We start from the raw sequence: 23090 nt of genomic DNA, 5'->3' as shown, positions 1-23090 counted from the left end.
CCAGAGTCAGGAATATCCTGAAGCACCAGGAGTTCCTGTGCTCAGTGTGCCTCCTGCCCTGTCATTCAGCTGACCTCAGATCCACAGTCCCCATCAGCCTGCAAAAGCCTCCTAGTTTAAGAAAAAAAAAAAATCTGCCAGAGTTTCTAAAGATGAACTTTTTATAGCACTGATTTCCCAACAGCCCTGTAATGACACACTGCAATGGCATGAATTATTCAGCAATGAGGATAAGCCAAGCTGCAGCAGTGCTGGCAGCCTCCCACTGTGGGCTGACTTTTGCTCCTTTGATCTCTAGGGTGGATCTGCAGCAGCTCAGGATCCCCCATCTTTTTTCACATGCCAGGCTCCTTTTTTTTCAGCTGCAGCCCCACTTTTGACATAAACAGGGAGATGAGAAACTAAGGCCTAGCTTTGGTGAGGCAGAGAAAAGCTCAGCCCTACAAGCCCATAAGCTCTGCCCACGACCTACTTGCACAAATGAGGTCAAAAGAAAAATTAAATTTTCCAAGCAGCAAAGCTGGAACACTTTTATTTGAAACACTCACTAGGAGGGGAAATCCTGTGTGCTGTGTGGGGATGGGAGCAGCACAGGATGGGATCCTGGCTGCCTGCTGGGCTCCACATCACCTGCTCTCCTTCTTTTGGGAAAAAAATCCACACTCCCAAAGCCTTTACACATAAAAAATAGATTATATTTATTGATTAAAGTAAGATACATGATTCAGGTGCAGCACCAGCTTTCCTGCTGGGCAGGCACCTGTGCTGTACACTGACAATATCCATAGGCACGAGACGTGGACGTGACCATTGCTATATTTACACAGACAAGTTTCTTGGTTACTGAGCAGCCTACGATACACAAGTGTCAAGTTTTCGTGTCCATCGGGTCCTGCACCAGCTCCCCTGGCTCAGCAGAGCCCCTCACACCACATGTGTCACCAGCACAAGTCACCCCATCTTCAAACACCCCTGCTCACCCCAATAAAGGGGAAGAGCTGCAAAACCCATTTAATGCTTCTGTGATATCCTAGCCCCCTTGAAATGACGTCTTCACCGCTGCTTGCAAAGTGAGTTTGGATGCCAGGAGCCTCATCAGCAAACCCACTGATGCCCAGTGCCAGGCTGGGGACATGCCTTGGCACACAGCTGTCCCTTAAATGTGGCCAGCCTTCTTCGAGTGCACTGCTAGCAGGGCAAGGGGAGGCATCACACATCCCCTGCTCCTCACAGCACTCCCTCCTCTGCTTGACAATTCTGACTCAAACCCAACCCCAGGGGCCACGCTGGGGTCAGTACACAGAGATGGACATGAATATTGCACTTGTCCCGCCTGTGTCATGCCCTGGAGCCCCCTCCCAGCCCTTGGTACTTCCTCTCTATCCCCATGGTGCCCTCCAGAGGGAGGATTTGAGTTAAAGCTTTGCTCTGCTCCTGACCAAGTGATGCAGGTCATGCCAAAACCTTGCCCAGCACAGCCTTGGATGAGATGAGGTGAGCCCCAAGAGATGCAGAGAGCAGAAGAGGGGCTGGAAAGGGGCAGAGACATGGCACAGACCCACCCCACACCTGGCCACGGGTCCACGTGGCATGTGGCACCCAGAACTGCCAGCAAAGGGGCACAGTGCAGACACAAGCAGCACCCAGGCAGAGGCAGGCTGCAGGGACACTGCTCCACACAGCCTTCTCCTCACAGAACCCGGTCAAACACCGAAAATAACCGCAAACCCCACCCTCCACCAAAGATGGCAACACAGCCCACTGGTGCTGTACTCAGCCTCCTGTCCCACGACCAGCAGCCTTTGCCCAACCCCAGGGAGACATGGCTGCAGTGGGATGAGGGACGAAGGCTCTCCAGAGAGAGCTGGCATTTGGGAGATGCTGTGTTAGCAGGCAGGAGTTTGACCTGTCCTGTGGAGGATGCATTTGCTCCCTTGTCTTAAAAAAGTAGAAATCCAGCAGAAAGGCAAGGAAAGTCTCTAGGGAGGAAGCTGGGCTCTCAGAGAAAGGAAAGCAGCAGCACCACAGGACCATCCCCACCAGGCATGCACCAGCCACGACAAAAGAAGCAACAGGAGCACAGGGAGAAGTGCCAGGGATTTGCATCCTACAGGAGGAGAGGAGCTGGGTGGAAGCAGAGGATGCAGAGGGAATAAAACCAGGAGAAGAAGGGTTAAAACCAGAAATATTATGGAGTTTTTGTGTGTGAGTTGACATTCAGTATCAGCCTGCAGATGCAGGCGGAGCGTGCCAGGGCCAGCTCAGGCACTGTAAACAAGGTGATGTATTCTTGTGGCGTGTGGGCAGTGTGTGGTGACCCCTGGGGACACCCCATGCCACCCAAAGGGGACCAGCTCAGCCCCTCGTTATGGCAGAGCCTGTTTGCTCCCCACACACCTCAGTTCGTAAAGCTTCTGAAAGCCAAGCATTGGGTTGTAGGCTGGATGGGGATAAAGAAGTGTCACTACTGAAAGCGTGGGCCAGGGTCAGCAAACCCTCCCAGGCCAGGGAGGTGCCATGCCCAGTGCCCAACTCCTGGGCCTGCTCAGACTTCCCGCTCAAGGCAGCTGGAAACAGAGCTGAAGCACTGCAGGAGCCAGTGCCCACAGATGGGGATCCCACTGAGAGAGCTATGGGCCCCAGCATGCTCCACACCTCATACTCTGCCCACCCTCCCCAAAAAGCCAAGGTGAGGAGGGAGCTCCACGCTCTCTAATCTGAGCTGAGGTTTGTCTGTTGCTGTAAAAATAAAGTGCTCAGGGAAAGAAAAAAAAAAAAAATCAAACTGGCACAAAAAAGAGTAGTCCCTGTTCCCTGCCCTGACTGAAGGGACAAGGGAAATATGGAAAGGTTGGGATTTTGGGATTTTAAAAAATAATAAAATATAATAAAATCGACATCCCTGGGATTCCTCACCTCTCGAAGTGCCTATTTACAGAGAACTGTTTTGCTCTACCACCTGCCTGAAGAGCCCCCAGGGAAGGCACTGCCCCAGCCTGGATCCCACCTTCCAGACAGAGCCCAGGGCAGGATCCTGCTGCAGCTGGGCGGCCGCAGTGCTCGGCAGCCCCGTCCCCTCGCAGACCAAACCCTCCACGCTTCCCAAGAGGAGAGGGGAGGCCGTTCCCAGGAGAGCAGTGCCCGGTGTCCATGACCCCCAACTCAGCATCCAAAGGGGCCAGCGGGGCGAGGGGGTGGTCACTGCACCAGGACAGTGGTGGCGTTCACCACGGTGGCCGCGGGTGCCACCAGCTCCACCAGCGCCTCGTACGTGCCCACCACGAAGCCCACGAAGCCGAAGAGGCTGATGGCGATGTCCTTGGCAATGACGAGGGGGTGCATGCCCTCGGAGTAGTAGGTGGCAATCTCCAGCAGCGGGGGGAAGATGAGAGCCAGGGCACTGCTGCTGATGGAGCCCACCAAGGAGATGACGAGGTCCAGGCGCGGGATGAGAATGGCCAGCACGCCTGGAGAAAGAACGGACACAACATCAATGCTGCCACCTCCCAGATGGCAGAGAGGCCCCTCCCCATGTCAAAGCTAGCAAAACCCCACCCAGGGATGCCACTGCTGACTCACACCTCTGCCCTCCTCCCTGACAGAAGACAAGGCTGCATATTTTTACGGCAACTCCTCCCCAAGAAGCAATTAAGCTGTTAAATTAACAAGCCTTTTTGTCGCCCTGGGTGCCACCAAAGCCAGCTGCAGGGCTGAGCAGGATGGGTGCCGCTGGCTGCCAGCATTCCTGACCCCCCTGTGCGAGCCAGCACTCCTGATCCCCACACCTGGGGAGCCATAAAGCCTCAGAAACCCCATAAAAGCAGGAGAAGGGAAGAAAAAGGCATCTCCCCCCACCCCAAATCAATCCCTGTGGTTTGCGTGTGTTTAGAGTTGCTCCAGCAGCAGCACACCCACGGCACAGCCTGGGGGAGAACATTTGTTAGGACTCATTTGTTAGGTGAAAACTGCAGCCAAGGAAAATCCCCCTGAGACACTCCTGACAGCTTGAGCTTAGCAGTGTGAGCTCGGGATATTCCTGTTCCTCCTCCTGCATGGCACCAGAAGGGGACAGAGGGATGTCTCCAGAGCTCTGCACAACACAAGAGAACCCTCTGCAAGCAAAGCAGACTTCAGTAGTTAACCAGTGACCTAGAGAAATAAATTGGTTTATTGCTTTGAAAGCTTTTCTGCTTAGAAACAGGAGACACCCAGAGCCATGGCAGGTGCAGCCCCTGTGGAGAAGGGACATCTCAGGCTCCTTACTGGGGGGATTTGTTCTTTCCCTGTTCATCAGCTACAGGCAAGAGAGGCTGTTGGAGCCTCCCTAAGCCAAAGATCACCCATAGAACTGCAGAAGAAGGAAATTTTGGGAGACTGACTGTGCCACCACTGCATCACTGCTGTCATCTGGATAAGCCTAGAGATAAACCATCCCTTCACCAAGGGAAACAGCAACAAAGGTCCTCAGCCAGTTTATCCTGGTGCTCAGCCCTGAACAGAGCCAAAGGAGTGCTCTGCCAGGTGACTGCTGCAAGCAGCATCCCTGCTCCAGCAGCCTCTGAGGAGAGCAGAGCAGCTCCCCTCCAACAGCATCCTCAGCCCACCCCACACTGCTCTTTGGACTCAAAAGTAAACAAAATTATTAACTCCCCTCTAAAACAAGCAGATTTGAAGCACCAGCTGCAGTCCTCAGCCTCCGGGGAAACGTCTGATTTCTGCAGGTATTAATTCAAAGGGGTTTTAAGCATGCTAGTTTTGAAGTTTAAGCTTGAAAGACACCCATACACCAGATTGCATCCTCTTTTTGGGAGCCAAAGCCGTGGTAGGGGCTTGTTGTGCAGCCGCACAATGATCCAATGAATATTCATGAAACCCTCCTAATCGCTTTTATCCTCAGCAGGAGCCACAGAGATCCCTTACATGGAAGGGTGAGGGGAGGAGGTACAAAGGAACCTGCATCCTTCCACCAACACCTCTTCTGCCTCCCTACCCCCAAATAGGAGGGTACAGCTGATGCCTAAAGCCATCCCATCTCTCCAAGCCTTCACTTCCATGGTTTGGCACAGCCCAACACCCTCCAGGAGAGGCTCCAACCCCACAAGCAAGTTCCAAGTTCACTCACAGCACAAGGGTGGCCAGAGCATATCGCCCAACATGGCAGGATTTCATCCCTGCACCCTCTGAGGACATCAAGGCTTCAGGAACTCAGCACAGAGGAGATGGACCTTGCCCATCTCTGTTAATGCAGTGCTTCTGGCCTTTCATTAGTGAGAAGCAGAAACAGCAGCACCCTGCTCTCAGCCAGCTCCACCACTCCTGAGTTAGCTCCATGCTCCTCTCAAAGCCAAACCAAAGCCAGCTGGGACACAGGGCCAGGTCCCTGATGCTCAACTCTGGTGTATCAGCAGCATCAACCCATGGAGCAAAGCTCCTTTTCAGCAGGGGACGCCAGGGAGCTCAGTCAAGCATCTCAGCTGTGCTGACAACAGCAAGCATTTAGTCTTCAGGAATCAAAGCCAGCCAAAATCAGATACCACCTGATTCGCTCCACACCTTTCCCTAAGGTCCACCAGGCTAGAGCCAGGAGCCTGTCCCAGCAAAACCTCACTACAGGCACCACACACCATGAATGGAAGGGACCCTGTGGGGCTGCTCCAGGCACACCTGCCCAGCAGTACACTCTACACTGCAGCACACCAGAGCTCTGGTTATGGGTCACCTACCCCTGTCAGCTGTCTCCTGCTGTGTTCTGCACTGCAATGAGTGTGTGGCACAAGAACAGCCCATCCCTCACACTCAGTGACTCTTTTGAAGTCGTGTCCCCATCCCACAGGCACGAGAAGCCTGGCTGTACACTGCCTACAGAAAACAGCCTCTAGGCTAGGCTGCTCTGGCACTGAACCCTGTGCTGGGTGTTTCATGCAAACCCTGGTAGGACTCAACATCCCACAAAACTGCCATCCCCAGGCCTGAGGCTCCATGGGGGTCTGCCACTTCTAAACAATGCAGTTTACTACTCCTCCACTGAGAAGACTGGTCCCACACAGAGGGGGCAAAGGACCACTGCTGCTGCTCCTTGGAGGCCACTTGACACACTGGTTTGTATTAGCCAGGCCCAGGGACTACCAGCTGTGAGGGCTTGACCAGCAGGGTCAAAGGTACTGGGGTGAGGGGTGAAGGCTCAGTGGAAAGGAGGTGCCACAGCATCACAGGGAAAGTCAGACAAGGTGGTTTGTACTCACAGGTCACACAGACCAGGGCCACCCTGAGGAGCAGGTTGACCAGCCAGCCCCAGCGCTCCGACACCCGGGCCACGAGGGGAGGGATGATGATCTCGGCAGGCACGTAGAACTGCACGGCGTAGGTGAAGAAAATCCCGAAGGAGAAGAGCAGCTTGACAGCTTGGTACAGCCTGCAAAGGACAAGGACACAGTGAGACAGGCTCTTGCTCCAGCCCCTGCAACATCAACAGTAGAAAGCAGAAGGGGAATGCTCTGCAAGGACTTTTGTGAGCTAGAGGTCTCAACGCCTGAACACTCTTAGAAAATTAGGGGTGATGCATTTAATTCACAAGGACCTTCACTGAGCAAGAGACAGCAAAGACATGTATCAGCTGAAGCCATGATTACACATTCCAGCTACTGCTTGGCTTCTGAGGAGAGGGAAGAGGACAGCACTGCTGGGATAAGTCTGGGCTTCCATGCAGAGTGAACATCACAATGTTCCAAAAGCAAAGTCAATAGGCAACTCAGCCTCCTCCATTAAACAAAAAAGAGCAGCTATTTTGGGAATGCTGCATGATACATGTTTGGGGGGAAGAGAGTTAAAAGAGCAGTTTGAGCTGAGCAGAAGGAAGGCAGAGTGCAGACAGGCTGTGAACAGCACCTTGGGCTCCCCCCCAAGTCAAATCTCACCATGTCCCAGATCCTGCAGTGTTACAGTGTGGCTGCAGGAGAGAGCCCATCACAAGTGACCAAAAGGCACCTCCCACCCCATCTCTGCCCTCAGCTTCCCAGCAGCAGAAAAAACCTCTCCAAAAGAGAAGTAACATCTGGTTACCTCACATATCGTCCTAACCCTTCCCCAACTCAAGACATAACCATCAGGAAACATGGGTCCTGGCCATACCACTTGGGTAAATATGGGGTGGATCCAAGCTGAGGAATGTATCTGGCTCCTGCCTTCCCTCTACCCTCTTTGGGCCTGTGCCCTTCTGTATGCTGGGTCTCAGCATCCACCTTCTACAACAGCCTTAAATCAGAAAAATCCAAGTATTCCCATGCAAGACAGCTTTGAACACTAGTGGCAGTCTCAAACATTTCCCACAGATGGAGTTAGGGATCACCTAAGTGAATGGAATGTCACACAAGTCTATGGGACCAGTCCACATGTATTCAAGGTTGTGGCCAACAGGAGCCTGAAGCCACCAAATCACCTTCAAAAGAGGAGGGTGCTCAGGCAGAGGTCCTGCTGCCTTGGGAGAAGAGTAATATCCACCTTCAAGAAGGTGCAGGCTAATCAGCCTCACCTCAATCCCCAGAGGAATATGGGTTAAGTCCACCTGGTATCTATTTCCAGGCACATACTGGACAGTAAACAGCCAGCAGGGATTTGCCAAAGGGTAATCATGGAAATATCCTCATCAGTGACCTGGATGAGCTTTCAGTGACCCAGAGCACATTCTCATCAAATTCCAAGCAAGATCACATTGGAGGAAATGGCTGACACAGCTTGGAGAAACAACATGATGTCACAAGCAAAGCTCAAGTGCAAACACAAACTCCCACACATGTCAAGGGCTGGGGCCAGGAGAACAGGACTTGGGGGTCTTGGTGGGCAGCAGACTGAACATGAGCCAGTAGCAGGACCCTGCAGTGACGAAGGACAATCACAAAGCAGGCTGTGTTAACAAAAGCACAGCCAGGAGGTTAAGGACAGGGATCAAGGGATTACTTTCTTGTTTGGGGCTTGTGCATCTTGAGTATTTTGTCCAGCCCTAATACTCCCAGGACAGGACACTGACTTACTCTGCAGAGCAAGTTGAGTGCAGGCTACTAAGATGGTTGGGGCTGGAGCATGATGTACAGAAAAGAGGCTGCATTCAGCATGATGAAAAAGTTAAAAGGGGATGTTATTAATGTCTTCACTGCCTAATAGGAGGGCATGGAGGAGAGAGTAACAGCTCTTCTTGGAGCTGCACAGCAGAAGAACCAGGTGCAATGGGACAGAGCTGCATCTCCAAAGGATGGTTAAGGGCCAGAAGAAGGGCCTGGATTGGTAGGGAATCACTGTCCTTACTGATACTCAGCACTTAAGCTGGCCCTTCTGTGAGCACGTGAGAGGACCCAGTGATCCCATGGTGTCCTCTCCAACCTGAATTACCTTGAGGTTCCAGAGGCAGACTGAACACAAAGTTATCTCCAGAGTCCAGAGTGCGCCCGTGCAGCCACACGTGTGCACAGGAGCCTTGAGTCACTGACCCATGGCTGGCATATCTTATCACTGCATTCCCAAAAATGGGATTCCATAAAAGCCATAAAGTGCTCCAGGGCAATCCAAGATTAATAGTTGTTATTAAAAAAAGTACAGCAGAAGACTGTGTACCTGTCCTGCACAGGTCAGGAACCATGACAACGAGATCAAAGGGCATTTTAAATACCAAGGAGAGGAAGAATTCAAGCATTACCCTTGATCCACAGAAAACAGGGGCCCATGCAGGGCCTTGGAGAGTCACTCTGCCAACCACAGCAATGCCTGCTTCAGCCAGATTGCCATGCCAGGCCATCCCAAAAGGCTGCAAGAAGTGAAATACTCTCCTGGGACCTTAAGCTCTGTCATTACCTTCAACTGGCCACATGCAGCCCAACAGCTTCCCGCTCATTACAGCATTTCTTCACCCTTCACATACTGCAGTGAGGCAACCCTTCCCAGGAGGCAAGAAGGGATTTCTGCACAGCAGCACCATGTTTTGGACACTGTGGTTAGACCCGGGCACTGGGAACTGACACACTCCTCGTTTGAGGAAGCTGTGGTTTCAGAGAAACGAGACTGGGAAAGTCTTAGTCACCCTGTAACTCAACGATTCCTGAAACACTCTCCAAATCTGCTCCAGAGACCTCCAGGCAATGGCTACAGCTAAGGAAGGCTGCAGCAACTCCACCACAATCCTTGCCTGGTCTCCCAGGCTGCAGGCAAACCCCATGACTTCTCACCCACAGCCCTTTATGACCAGGTCCTACAGCCCAGCCTTTTACTGCCAGGAAGAAAACCCATGGGAGAGGCAGGATGGGCAAGACTTTCATTTCAAGAGCAAGTCTTCACCCAACACCTGTGGTTTAATCCACAGGAGTGGTAGTGAAGACTTTATCTCAACTATCACAGCCCTTACTTGAGATAACCCATTTCCAAGTCCAACATCCACTGCCAAGAGGCAACATGCACAAGCATCAAGGTGTCCTGCATGTCAAGTGACAAGGACCACAACACACCTTCCCTGCAGCTGGCCTGCCACATGCCCAGGCTTCCCCAGACACTGCTTCCAAAGGGCTATTCTCTTCTCACTATCCAAAAACCCTACGGCTACTTTTAGAAAAGTAACTTTAGAATACTTCACTTTCAGAAAAGTAGTTTACTTTTAAAAAAGACAGAAGGTGTGGATACTTTAGAAACATGGACTTGCACTCTTCTCTCTGTAGCCTAGCAGGTAATAGCAATCCCATTCTAAGGACCTGTTCTAAGGGAATGTCATTCTTCAGGGCAAACAGAGCTGAGATTCCCTGCAGAAGCCCCTGTGCAGCATTTCAGGTCAGCAGATGTCATTGCAGACTGTGGCATGCAGAGCCCAAACCTGGAAATTACCTGCTTTCCACCTTAAGGAGAAATAGCAGTATCTCATCCCCTTCACATTGTACTTCAGTTTACTGAGTAGAAGGGATTCACACCTCCTGTGCTTGGCATGGTGGGATTCAGACCTCCCTACAACACAGGCACATCCTTCCACCAGCCCCATCCCTCCTCACTGAGAGCAGGGACCTGGCAGAGCTCCCAACGCCTGCAGGGGACAAGACAAGGCTCTTGGCAGGAGCAGGATCTTCTACCACACCAACACCAACATCCAGCAGTGCAGTCACTACACAGACCCAGCATGAATGAACATCCATGCACTCAAACTGAAAAGAAACCCAAACAGCAATAGTTAAAGCAAAACCAGGCTCTATTTTTGTCAAATCTTTGCTGTCTCCAGAGTCCCAGCTGCGCAGCTTTGCAAGGACAGCATGTGGAAGCACCAGTGACTCAAAACTTGAGTCCTGCCCAAATTTACTCCAACAGTGAGACACTGAGTCCCAGTGCAAGGTGTTGGGTGCTACTAGGAGCAGAGAGGATGGGCTGATGTGGAGGACAGGCACTCCCAGCTCCAGGTCTCACTCTGCTCTCTTGCAGGATTTCAAGCCAGCAGAGACCATCAAAGAAAACTGATGGCATTTCTCCTGTGGAAGAATATGGAGCCATGACACTAAGCAGCCACCCATCCTCAGGGACAGACCAGCACACAGCTTGGGCAGCTGCTGCAGCCCTGGCAATAGGAGAAACAAGCCCTCCAGGCAGGTAGGCATGGGGTCAGGCCAGAGGGCCCCAGACAGAAACATGGAGCATATCAAGAGGCTTCATCACATCTCAGAGGACAGACAGGTTTGGGAGGCTGCAGCAGAGCTCAGCCCCCACAGAAGGAAGGGTTATCCTCACGGCACCAGTGCTCATAGGAAAAGCATTGGCTCAAGATGAGCCACATCTGGGCACAATATGGAGCCCAGAAGTGGGAGTTTCAGCTCCAGGGCTGCAAACAAGGAACACAACCCACACATGAAAATGTCACATCTCACTCCCTCTGGGAGCTCCCAGCTTTGGGTTGGTTTTTCACGTGCTACATTTGAAGAAGAGAAGTTTTGCACAATTCAGTGATGTTCTGGTATGGCTGCATGGGGGTTGTGTTCAATATCTGCTAGGCAGTGCACTGATGAGCCCCAAAATATGCCACAAAGCTCCAAGCAAAAAACAAGAGCTGCACCTACCCAGGCAGGGACCACCAGGGACCCAGATGAAGCAGCCTGAGCTCCAAGACAATACAGCAACAGCTCAGACACTACAGCAACAAGCCTCTTCCACCACACACATCTGACAATCCTTGCCAAATTCCTTGAAGTTTGCCTATGGCACAGTTCCTCAAGCTTCCTCAAGCTCACTCAGATTAGTTCCCATAAGGAGTGAGGTCCCCCTCTCCCACCTGCCTATCTGGGCCCCTCATTCCACACCCCCTAGTCCCTCCATTGCCCACAGGGACTCACCAGCAGTTGGGCAGGTTAAGTGTTATGCTGGCCTGAATGTCTGTCCCAAAGCGCAGGTACCCCAGGACACTCAGGCTGATGTACAGGATGGTGACAATGGTCATCCCCACGTAGAGGATGACTGGGAACTGACGGGGGTTCTTCATCTTGTTTTCCAGAGGCAGCACCTGGGAGAAGAGGAGGAGGAAGATGACAGAGCAGCAGGTTGCCCGTTCCTCTATAGCCCCCAGCAACAAAAAGCAGGAGGGGCAGCCCCATGGTCAAGCACAGCCCACCATGCCAGGGGATGGGCTAGTCCAACACGGAGCCTGGAGAATCCAGCTGAAAAAAAAAAAACTATACTGGAGATCTGATTTCTGTGCTCCCATTGGAGTATAGCAAGTTTCCAACAGATCATCCACACGCTTGTCTTAAAGACAGGACCTGCTCCCTGCCCTTGGCAGGAGCTGCGTCCAGTGCTGGGTCTTGGGGCAATGCCAACCACCCCATATCTTGGGTGTGTTATGCTCTGTACCCCAAAACAGCACAGCCATGCCCACTATTTTACACCATTCTATTTTCCCCAGCAAATTCTGGAAAGACCAAGGCACACTGTCCTCTGCTATCAAGTTTGTCTGGATAGATTTCAACCAGGCAGAACAATAAAAAAAGCAAGGGGAGGTAATTCTCCCACCTCTATACTACTGACACTAAATATAGGCCTTCAGCAAACAATTTTATAGCTGTCCTTGGGTGGTGCTGATTTCAAGAAGAGAGACAATGGCAGATTTGGTGAGGAGGCAGAACAAGAAAAACTTTTATTTGCTTCTTCACCTCCAAGTCACGCGAGGAAGAGAGCATTTGTGCCTCAGTGCTGGCAAGAACCCTCTGCCCAGGGCATAGCATTCAGCAAGCACTCCTCCTGTAACAGATTTGGCCCTCTCCTGCCCTGTGTTTACACAGCCAGCTTATATTAAGAGATGAAAACATTTTTTTCCCCTTTGAAGGGAGCTCCCGGAAACAACCCACAACATCTTAGGGAGTAATTAAGCTCTCTACCCACCCACCCAGCTTTTTTCACAGACACAGTTGGTCTATTTACAGCATCTTGCATGAGAGGCCCATTTGCATGGGCAGGCTGGGGCCACACAGCTGCCAAAGGGAGACCTCGGTGCCCCCGCAGCAGGGTGGGAAGGGAAGGATCACATCTTTTCATGCCACCCTTTTTGGCCTCCCATTTAGGCAACTTCAGAATCCAGCCTGGTAACAAGACTCAGGACAATTCCTCATCTGCAGGTCAGCCAGCAGAGCCCAAGGCAGAGTCTGGTGTGATTCCCAATCTACTGCCAGATAAAGCCACCTCTAAAGCAGCAACCAACCTCCTGAGATTTGGAGCACATGCTCCTCCAGCCTCAGAGGGAAGCACCAGACTTTGACCCAGGAGATAGCCTGGAGCTAAAGTTAACAGCATCATCCAGAATTTGGGCTACTGTCAGAGAAGTTCAGCTGCAACTGCAGCTGCAAAGCAGAGCAGGTGCTGCAGCAAGTCCAAGCAGGGCTGAGCCTCCTGTGCAGTAGCCCCACTGCCACATGCCCAGACTTACCACACCAATGCCTTCAAAAGCAAAGATTGCAGTGCCAAAGAACAGAGGGTAGGTCTTCCAGGCTGCTGCTAGAGGCAGGTTTCTGGGATCAGGAATATCCTGGAAAAAAGCCCATGTAGAGTTCAGACACAAGGAAGAATGGGGAAGACCTGGCCTGTTCCCATCCCTCCCTGTCACAGCCCCATGCTGCAGGGAAAGCCCTGCAGAGCAGAGGGAACCATCATGCCCACAGGAACAAGCAGTACCCCACAGCATCCAAATACCCCACTGCCGAGCTCCCTCCACCTGCCAAAACATGGGACAGCACAGAAATGAGAGAGGGGAGCCATACACACGTACCCTGACGATGTACTGGTAGATTACTACAAGACTGACAAGCATGGCCACATTGGCCAGCATGGAGAAGATGGACAGGACCTTGAGGTTCTGGATAAATGTGAGCAGCACCACAAAGGGCAGGATGGAAAGCATGTACAGGCGGGAGTCCATGGTGGGGGTCATCACCACTGTCCTGTTTGAGCTGCAGTCATTGGTGGTCCCGTTTGCAGCAGACACAACCTGGGGAAGCACAGGAAGCCCTGGTGAACCCCATCACACAGGTCTAAAAGCCACAGATCTTAGCAGCTCATCCCAGTGAATCAGAGTACCCCAAGAGCTCACTTCAAGCACAGCTAGCTGATTGAAAGCAAACCAACATGTGTTTTCAGACAGCTCTGAAGCAAACCCCTGTTATCTTGCAGGTGGCAGAGGTGGGACTGGCTATGGCAAATCCTGCCCGAACCCAGGTACACTGAGCAGGAGGACTCAGCAGCCAGGCACACAGAGGGCAGAAAGCACAGGCTGCATGTTTACACTGCCCATGAGGCCAGCTGAGAAGAGAGGAAAGAGGCACTAAGTGCTATTTCCAAAGGTATCCTTTTCCTCTTGTTGTACCAAGTTCTTATCCAAGTCACACAGTCCTTCAGTTACCCAGCACCCCATTCACATGCAAGGACATCCGGAAACTACTACTGGCCCCCAAGTTCACTTTCTTCATGACAAACCATTCTTTCCTTGGAGCCTTTCATTCCAAAGGCACTCCAGGCCATGTGCTCAATTCTAGAGGTAGCTCAGGCCCAGCAACCAGGTGGCTGAGCCATTCCTCACAAGAGCATGGGCTCACTGAATCACCAATACAACCATGACCAAGCTGGCTCAGGTACCAGGTCCTGTCCAGTCACTGAAGCAAAGAGCAGTCTGCAAACTGATTTAACCTGCTCCAGAGCAAGTCCTGCCCCAGAGGAGAGGCTGTATAAACCAACATCCTCTGTGGGAGAGGACAGTGCAGGGCCACGCACCCATGGGACAGTGCTGCTCAAGCCTCAGCCTGCCTTGCCTCTTCATGGCTTGCTCCAAAGCCATCTTCCAAACCAAAGCCCTGCCCAACACAGTGGCACCTCACCCAAGGTACCACCTGCACCACGATTCTCCACCTAACATGTTATTCCTCACCACAAAAAGAAACAAGCAACACTCCCCTCTCCCCACCCAAAAAAATTCCAAAACCAAAGCCAAGGGGTTTCCCACCTGTGGCCTAAAAAACTGGTGTGGATTTGCAGGTTTTTGCAAATTTCCCCTGAGGCTTGAGACAGCCTTCAGTCTTTGCTGTGACGGGCTGAGGAGAAAGAAGCCCACCTTGAAGTGGGGCAGGGCGCTGTTCCCAGGGGTGGGGGCCAGCAGCAGCCTGGCCCCTGTACACACTCTGATCCCTCCTGCTCTCAGAGCTGGTGGATCACCAGTGTTGACCCGTTTATTCCTCCTGTCACCTCTCAGGAATCTGAGAGGTGAATTCAGCTGAATCTCCTCAGCTGCTGCTCCAAGAGCAGAGTCTCACAATGGAGGGACCCCCTCTTGCTCCCCAGGAGCCCCCTCTGAAGCTGATGTCCACCACTGAAGAGCTGATGAAGAGCACAGCCATGGTGGCAGTGACCAGACCACTGCTGCAAGAGCACAGCAGGAGCACATGGGGGAAAAAAGGATGAACAGTGCCTGCAAGGCACTGAGCTGGTGGAGGCTGGGAATGGGGACTCTTTATTCCCAGCTTCTTACAGAACAGGAGCCAGCCAAGTGGTTCAGGGTTTCTGTTTATTTCCTCCTGAGGCCTGGCAGGAAGAAACTCTTTCTCTAAAGATGTAATTAAGCTTCAGAGCCACAGGATGAGGAAAGAAACTGGAATGCAAACACATCCAAGGAAGGGAGAAGAGAGGTTCACAGCAGGTCCTGGGACCCACAAGTTACCATTGACACCAACAAACCAATTAACTGAGGGGGACAGGATAGAAAATGCACAGTCCCTCTGTTTTCATCCCTTTCTTGTTCCCTCACTAAGGATGGCCCCACTTTTCCTGGACAACACAGACATCTCCAGCACCTGTGCAAAATCATAGAGATTCATAGGAAAACCTGCTCTGTTTGAACAGGAAAACCAACCCTCCAAAGTATCTGGGTAGAGGAGTGGACTTTTCACAGCAGCTTATCCTACAGAAACCAGTCCTTTGGGGGAAAACAGGGCAGAGGACATAGAGCTAAGAAAAACCCAAGCACCTTCACACCCTTTCACTTCCCCCCGGCTCATGAAGGAGGTGTAAGTCCAACCTGTTTCAGATTGTCCGCCAGAAAGACAAAGTACACACAGCAGAAACCCAGCTGAGTGATGATCAGGAAAAGTCCCACTATACGCCTGGAAATAAAAGAAGAGCATTTGTCAGCCAGATCAGGCAGAAATAAGAGCCCACTTGGGTTGCCTTGGGTTGCACTTGCAGAGCGCAGCGATGCTGCTCTCCCCAAGGTTGGGGTGTACAGGTCAGAGCACACCCAACTCACTTCTCTGTGATCAGCAGAGAGGACCTTCTCTCCACCCAACCTCACAGATCTCAGGCTCTCCAGTCTCCCCATCCTGTCCCTTCCACAGGGTCAGGACCAGCCTCAGGAGAAAAGTCTCCTTTTTGGATTTAGCATCTCCAGTCTGCTGCTGAATTGTCAGAGCTGGAGACAACACTCCCTGGACACAGGAATAGGTGAATGCTCCCGTCCCCTGATGGGCAATGATCTGTGTGATGCAATGTGGGACACCCACAGGGCGGGGAGCAGCCACTGGACACATTCCATGCCTAGCAAGATGGGCCAGCACTGCAAGACCCTATTCACTCCTTTGTTATGCTGTGGAGACTTAGTTATCCCACACATTTAGTGTAAGTCACATCTGTCTGGGGACAGTACTGGATCAAAGACCTCAGCATCACCCTCTGGGGAACACTGAGCACTCAGGGCAGGTGAGCCAAACAGCATTTTATGTCACTTGTGCTTATCTGCTGACACAGCTCAGTGACCAGAGGCTCTTCTGTCCCAACTGCAGCACATGCTAGGCTCAAAGACAAGTCCCTGCCTGGGGCAGGGGAGCAGTACCTTCCCCAGATGGCATGTGTCCTCAGGCAGGCACTGGGAGTTGCCTCCAGCCCATACATCACGGCACCTCCATAGTCCAGGAACTGCTTCTGGAACCTGTCCAAAGAAGGGAGAAGGATCATCACATCAGCCCTCTCTGCTAGTTCCCAAGGCAAATAGTGACATTAAAAGGAAAACAGTTCCTGTGAAAAAGAAGTTGCCCATGCCCATGAGGCTTTGGCATGGGCAACTTGCTGCTGAGGGGCTTCAGAAAAACCCCAGGGCTTTTTGGGCAAGAGGGAAGAACTGTAGGAGTTGCAGGGCTGAGAAGGGGAGTCGCTCCTTACCTGTTGCAGAAGTGATGGGCACATTTGACCAGGATGCCCATGCAGTGCACAGCCACGACTCCCATCACCAGCAGGCTCAGAGGACCCAGCTGCAGGGAAGAGAGAGGGAAAGCTGCACTCTGATGGCCAAAGGCAGAGCTGCACCGTGCCTTCTACTTCCAGACAAAATTCCACGGCCTGGGTGAGTGCAAACACTGCTGGAGGCTGAACCAGAGCTCTGGTGCAGCTCCCAGGAACCAGCCCCCCAGGACTGAGTAACCCAACAGAGCCACGAGTTTGGCAGGAATGATGCAAAAGAAGCAAGTTGGGGTAGTTTGGGTGTAGCAAAGCACTTCCAGGATTGTTTTCCAAACTATCTTGCACATCTCTACTATGCAGGTGATGAAGAGGTCATGACCTGGACACAGCGTCCTGCCTGACCCTAGCAGAGGAAACCACAGGCCCAGCTCACACACTGAACTCCTCCACACCAGGCAGCAACAATGCAGGAGCAGCAGGAACAGTCTCAGCAGCGAAACAAAGCCACAGAGCTTGGGGTGCAAACATGTGCAAGTCACCAAACACTGAGAGGTGTCTGGGCAGGGACTCAAGCCCCAACACCCCCAACACTGGCTATGTGAGCTGCCCAGTGCCCTGGGGTCACTCTGCCCCACAAGCTCCAGCACAGCAGGGCTGAGCTGCCTTACCAGGATGCCAGCATTCTTCACAGCTAGAGGCAGCCCCAGCAGCCCCGTCCCAATATTCCCCTTCAGCAGATGGATCAGGGTCTGGTACCACCTGAGGGAGAGCAGATGCAGAGGTCACTGTCAGCAAGTGCCCACACCCACACTATACACAGCTTATCCTGTTAAGGGTGCACAGTAGCTCTGAACTGCAGCAGGGAATGCACATGGAGCTCATGATCCTGTCCCCTGAACCCACCTCAACCAGCTGGGACCAAGCTAGGTGTGAAAGCAAAGACTGAACAAACAGATTTTGAATGGGCATTTGCAAAACCAACTTCATGGCAAAACCCAGCATAAGCACAGCCCAGCACCAAGGATCCGCACAAGAAAGTCTCTGAGTTGAAGGGATCAGTCTCTGTCAGGCAAAGACAGCATCCTCTGCACACCTGGGCACAAGGAAGCCCCCAGAACGTGGCTCTGAATCTGGGCATGCTGTTTACTTGCCGGAGTTCCTCATGGAATGAAGGTGGAATGGGAAAATACTGGGAAAAGCATCAATCACTGCCCACTGCCAGCAAGCCCAGCTTCACCAGAGAGCAAAGACCTACACTGGGGCAGCTGCTCGTTTGTTGCCAGCACCCCAGAGATGCCGGACCACAGCTCTGCCCTCAGCACCCTCATGAGAACTCCCCATAAAACCACAGTTCCACCATCTTCTAGCAAAGTCAGCAGGGAGCCACCATGACCTCCTCTGCCCTCGCCAATGCCAGGCCAGCCCAGGAAAGAGGGAAGCATCACTCACGTTGTCCCATTGGTCTCCCCAAAGCGCTGGTAGGACTCGGGGTGCGCAAAGCCATTCATGCCGTCAGGAGGGCTCCCCTCCGGTGTGACATCTGTGGAACTGTAGTCATTGTAGTCCTCGCTGCGGAGGCGCCGGGTGGACATGGTCCCTGTGGGGGCAGCAGCATTAGGGGTGCCCAGCTCAACAGCCCCACTCTCAGGCTCCTTGGGGTCAGCCATTGTGCACAGAGACCGGCTCGCACTGCCAGAGCAAGGTCTCCTCCAGGGCTTTTATACAGCACATGCTCCCGCCCAAGCAATCACAGAGTTGGCATGTCCTAAGGTCAAAGGTGCATGGCACATTCCCACTGGCTCTTCCTCCAGGCTCGTGCCCATGTTTTGGGCACACCCAGACAGAAAGGGGTCAGTATCCTGCAGGCAGAGCCTGGATGTGCCCCAATTCATGTCGGGCACAGGAGCTGCATACCCCTGCTCTAAGGGTGGTGAGTGTGACACCACAGGCAGTGGGGTAGGAGGGGACATGCTGGCACTGTGTCCCCTGCTCTGGCACTCGGGACTAGGGCTGTCAAGTGGATGGGCCAGGAAAGTGTAACCGCTTTTAACTCGCACACAGTGTGCTGCAAGGGAACAGCTTGCTCTTGCCAGGGAAGGAAAAGTTTCCTAACTTCTCTTTTTTTTTTCCTTTTCCCTTTTTTTTTTTTTTTATTGAAGACTTTTTATTAAAGAGAATTTTTACAAAAACTTATTATACTCCCACCAGAGAGGAGCACAGACCATGTGCTGACAGCGAAACACCTGCCCCAAAGGTTTCACAGCCAAGGAGGTGCCTATGGGAAAAAGAGGCTTCCCCAGGATGAGGCACCTGCACAGCCTGGAGTTCTTGCTCCAACAGAAACTCCAACAGTGTCCAGCAAGCCAGGAGCACCAGCACAAGCCTCACCAAGGACACACACCTCATGCCTTTGTCTGGAAAACAGTCAGCTGGTTCAATTCCCACACATGCCACACCCAGCATCCCGAACACCCACTGGGAAGGAGTGCCAGAGGCAGGGAAATTATGTGTAAGGCTCTTGCGCCACAGACTGGTGACCCAGTCCCTGCCCCACAGCTCCTCTGGGCTGTCGTGCCCCAGGCTTCACACCTACCTCAGCAGTCCTGGTGCTCCCCCATCCCACCCCCCAACACTGGTAAAGAACTGGGAGCAAGAGGAAGCAGCAGAGAAATGTTACTACTGCAAAAAACTGTCTTGTTTCCTGCTCTTCATGAACCCACCAAGTCACACAAGCGCCTGCCAGATGCAACCTCAGCACAGACCAACACATCTGGCTGTGCCGGGAATGCTCAGCCCAGGCCCCCCGGGGGCTGCTGCACCCCCAGAGCACCACTCTGCAAACCTGGTGAGCTGCAGCCACTGGGAGGGTCCAGCCTGGCAATCAGAAGTGTAGCAGGGAGCAAGGGTTTTCCTCAGGTCTGGATGCTCCAGATCCCAGCTGCTCTGGAGCATTTATCCAGGCCACAACAGCAGTGCTGTATTTCTTGCGGCACCAGGCAACACCAGCAGCAGGAAGCAGCAGTGTGTCCCATGGAGTACCTGGCTCTGGAGCAGAAGTGAGGCTGGCTGGCAGGCACTCCAGAGCCAAAGGCAGCACATGCATCACTCCTGCCCAGCCTCCTCCCTCACAGCTGGGACACGTAATCCTGCCCTGAACCGGCTCCGCCGCAGGCAGGGTGATCCAGTGAGGCAGGGACCGGCAAGAGCGGCAGCAGGAGTTTACACAAGGAAAGCGTTAGAAGCTATTTGTCATCGGTGACAGGCCCAAGGGGCAGGAGAGAAACCTGGGAGGCTCTGCCAAACACCATGGGCTGGCAGGGGGCAAGGAGAGTGGGCAGAGGGGGTGCAGGACTGGGTCGGGCATGGGTACCCTTCCCAAAGACAGCCCGCAGAGCATCCAAAGTACCCAAGAGCGGTGACTTCGAGATAAACACAACATGCTGACATCACTCTGCCTGATTGCTCCCTGTGGATTTTCTTCCCTTTCAAGCAGGCCCATCTGCTTTCTGCTTTGAAGAGCCAGGGAAATGCATTCATCGTGACTTGCCTACCTTGTGTCTGGATTAAAGGTTGCATAGCAGCAGGGAGCGAGCACTCTGCTCTCCCGCAACCAACAAGGAAAAGCTGCAAAACCTGTCTCATCCACACGACAAACAGTTAAAACCAAAGCAAAACTCACTACACCATTTCCTTGTCACTGGAAACAGCAAAGGCAGGAACATCTACATTCAGTTCCCACTTCAAACCCAACTCCTCAGCCACTTTCTTGTGCTTTTTTTGCCACCCACACACAGAAGCATTTTCGTCCTATTAGGAAAGCTGGGGGGTAGTGACAGCAATTTGTCCCTTACAGTGACAGCCCCATGCCAGAAGCCAAAAGCAAGATGTGACTTGTTTCTGACCCTGACAGCTCTCCCCAGCTGAGCAGGGGCTGTGTGTAGATCAGGAAATCTTCTGGAAAAGTGATCTTCACAGCAAAACTCACTGCCACTTCCCACCATGCATGTCAAATCCTTCATTTCCAAAGCACTACCTGTAATAACCCACCTCAGCGTGACACAAGGGAGAGCCAGCGCTGCCAGATCCCCCTGCCCTGCCCGCAGGGAGCCCACAGACAAGCCCCTTCCCCAGGCCACCATGTCCATGCCGACCTAACACCTCCAGTCACAGCATCAGTCCTCTTGTCCCTGTGCTACCCAGTGCTCCCACAGCTCCAGAGAACCCTCAGGTTCACCTTTCCAACGTTTCACAGCATGGCCCGGCGCCCACAGCCCACACGGAGGTTGCTGGGCACAAACCCCAGCAGACCCCACAGCTCCCACCCCAGCCGGGCTGTGCTGCCCAGCGCCCCGTGCCCCTCCACAGAGCAGCGCAGCAGGGCCCACTGCACCCTCCCAGTGCCACAGAGCATCCCGCACCCTTCCCAGCACCTCACATGGGGGGCTGTGCCCCCTGCGCTGCACGGCACGCCCGGACACTCCCAGAGGAGCCCCACGGGGTGCCAGCATTCCTGCAGGGCATCGCCAGCACGCCCCGGCACACCCGTGTCAGCCTCCAGCACCCCCAGGCACCCCCAGCACCCATGTCAGCTGCCAGGACCCCCAGGCCCTCAGCACCCGCCCATGCACAAGGGCTGCCAACGAGACCCCGGAGCCCCGAGTCCCTCAGCGCGCCCCGGCTGCCCGAGCACCCCCGCGGGACGGCGGTACTGCCGGGACCCCGCGCATCCACCGCGCCCCCCGGCTTCCTGGGCACGCCGCGGGCTGACAGGCGGCTGGCAGCCCCCCGGTCCCGGTGCCGGTGCCGGTCCCTGTCCCTGTCCCTGTCCCGGTGCCGCACCTCTCCGCCGCCCCGCACCGCCCGGCCCCGCCGGGCCCGCTCGCTCGGCCGCGCCGTCACGTGACGGCGGCTCAGCTGAGCGCGGCGCGTGCGCGCGGGGAGCGCTGAGGGCGAGGGGCGGGGCCGGGCGGGGCCGGGCGCGGCGCGGCGGCGCCCCCTGGCGGCGGGCGGGTCCCGCGGCCGCTGTGGGCAAAGGCGGGAGCGCCGCGCCTCGGGCCGTGAGGGCGGCCGGGCACGGGAACCGAGCTGGGCAGCGGCCCGGAGCACCGGCCTGTCAGGGAGCTGAGGTCTCCGGCCTGGAGGAGGCTTTGTCACTCTCTAGAACTCCCTGAAAGGACGGTGAAGCCAGGTGGCGTCCCAGGAGCCCAGGTGCCTGGGCTCTGCTCCCAGGCAACCACCGATATTATAGTTTGAAAGGATTAAGATTTTAGCTGAGAGTTAGAACCAATTCATATTGAAGTTAAATACACAACGATAGGTTAATAATTATTAGATGCTTCAGCTAAAGCTAAGTATTATATTATGGGCTTATTTGTAGAAGGAAGTGGAGCAAGCGAAACATTATAGGAACATATTGAAAGCAGTAGAACAATGCCCAGCACCTGGACCCTGTGTCAACCCATCATGAAGCAGGGGGCCTTGGATCGTGCCAGAGGGCCACAGAGACCTGACGAAGACCTTCCTGACTTCATCCCTGGGACCACTGACCCAGTTTGAGACCACCGACCCAATTCAAGAGAAGAATTGCGCATGCGTGAAGGACTAATAACCTCATTTTAATACAAAGCGGAGATGGGAGGTGCTGGGGTTGTGCATATGCATTATTTTGGGAAATAAATAGAAGGCAAAAATCCTTGTGCGATGCGGTCACGCATTTCATGGACAAGCCCCCCCTCCCCCCACCATGCCACCCTCCTGCTAATAGACATACCATTTTCTAAGTTTGACTAGTTAGAGAGTCTTTGTCCCTGATTTTCGGTTTTAACAATTCAACATGACAAGAAGACTAAGCTGCGCCAGGGAATGTTTAGGTTGGACATTAGGAAGCCTTTCTTCACAGAGAGAGTGATTAGACTGCCCAGGGAGATGGTGGAGTCACCATCCCTGGAGGTGCTTAAGGAAAGACTGGACATGGCACTCAGCACCATGGTGGAGAGGACATGGTGGTGTTCAGTCACGGGTTGGACTCACAGAGTGAGGTCATGACCACAGAGATCTTGTCCAAGCTAATTGATTCTGTGCTTCTGTGATCCCTGCAGCAGAGCTGTACCTTGGGGCAAGGCCTGCGGGGCCATGCGGGTGTCAGGGTTATAGAAGGTCACCCAGATGAGTGACACCCTCAAAGCCCCCCAGCCTGAGCCGTGGACCCTGGGCCATGGCTGTGTCCCTGTGTCCCCACATCACAAAGCAGTGTTTGCGGATCCCTGCCTTGCCCCTCACACAGGAACTGGCCTCGGGGCTGCTCAGCTCCACTGGCCACAGCATCCTCCACCGCTGCCCCCACCACACCACCTCCACTTCCCCCAGCTCACACCCAC

General features: G+C 53.6%; 1 protein-coding gene across 1 annotated transcript; it reads right to left on the bottom strand.

Annotated features, from left to right (window-relative positions):
- Window positions 1-673: 673 nt before the first annotated feature.
- On the bottom strand, window positions 674-21601 carry LOC128795766 (proton-coupled amino acid transporter 1-like). Its single transcript, XM_053956801.1, has 11 exons — window positions 21553-21601; window positions 18163-18310; window positions 17382-17472; window positions 16696-16784; window positions 16370-16465; window positions 15560-15644; window positions 13265-13483; window positions 12926-13024; window positions 11343-11509; window positions 6243-6412; window positions 674-3467 (listed from the first exon to the last, which is right to left on the bottom strand). Exons 2-11 carry the CDS (start codon window positions 18303-18305, stop codon window positions 3199-3201), a joined length of 1428 nt encoding a protein of 475 aa, XP_053812776.1. The 5' UTR covers window positions 18306-18310; window positions 21553-21601; the 3' UTR covers window positions 674-3198.
- Window positions 21602-23090: the final 1489 nt, after the last annotated feature.

This window comes from Vidua chalybeata, chromosome 15 (assembly GCF_026979565.1).
Source record: "Vidua chalybeata isolate OUT-0048 chromosome 15, bVidCha1 merged haplotype, whole genome shotgun sequence".
Classification (NCBI taxonomy): Eukaryota; Metazoa; Chordata; class Aves; order Passeriformes; family Viduidae; genus Vidua; species Vidua chalybeata.
The sequence above is the reverse complement of the archived record's forward strand: the minus strand, read 5'-3'. Positions and strand labels throughout refer to the sequence as shown.

What these genes read in the sequence shown, in the direction of transcription:
- LOC128795766 (XM_053956801.1), bottom strand. Translation starts at nt 18,305, where the DNA reads ATGTCCACCCGGCGCCTCCGCAGCGAGGACTACAATGACTACAGTTCC. An exon ending in GCCCATCACTTCTGCAACAG is followed by an intron (nt 16,466 to 16,695) that starts GTAAGGAGCGAC and finishes TTCTTTGGACAG; the next exon opens with GTTCCAGAAGCAGTTCCTGG. An exon ending in ACACATGCCATCTGGGGAAG is followed by an intron (nt 15,645 to 16,369) that starts GTACTGCTCCCC and finishes TTTTATTTCCAG; the next exon opens with GCGTATAGTGGGACTTTTCC.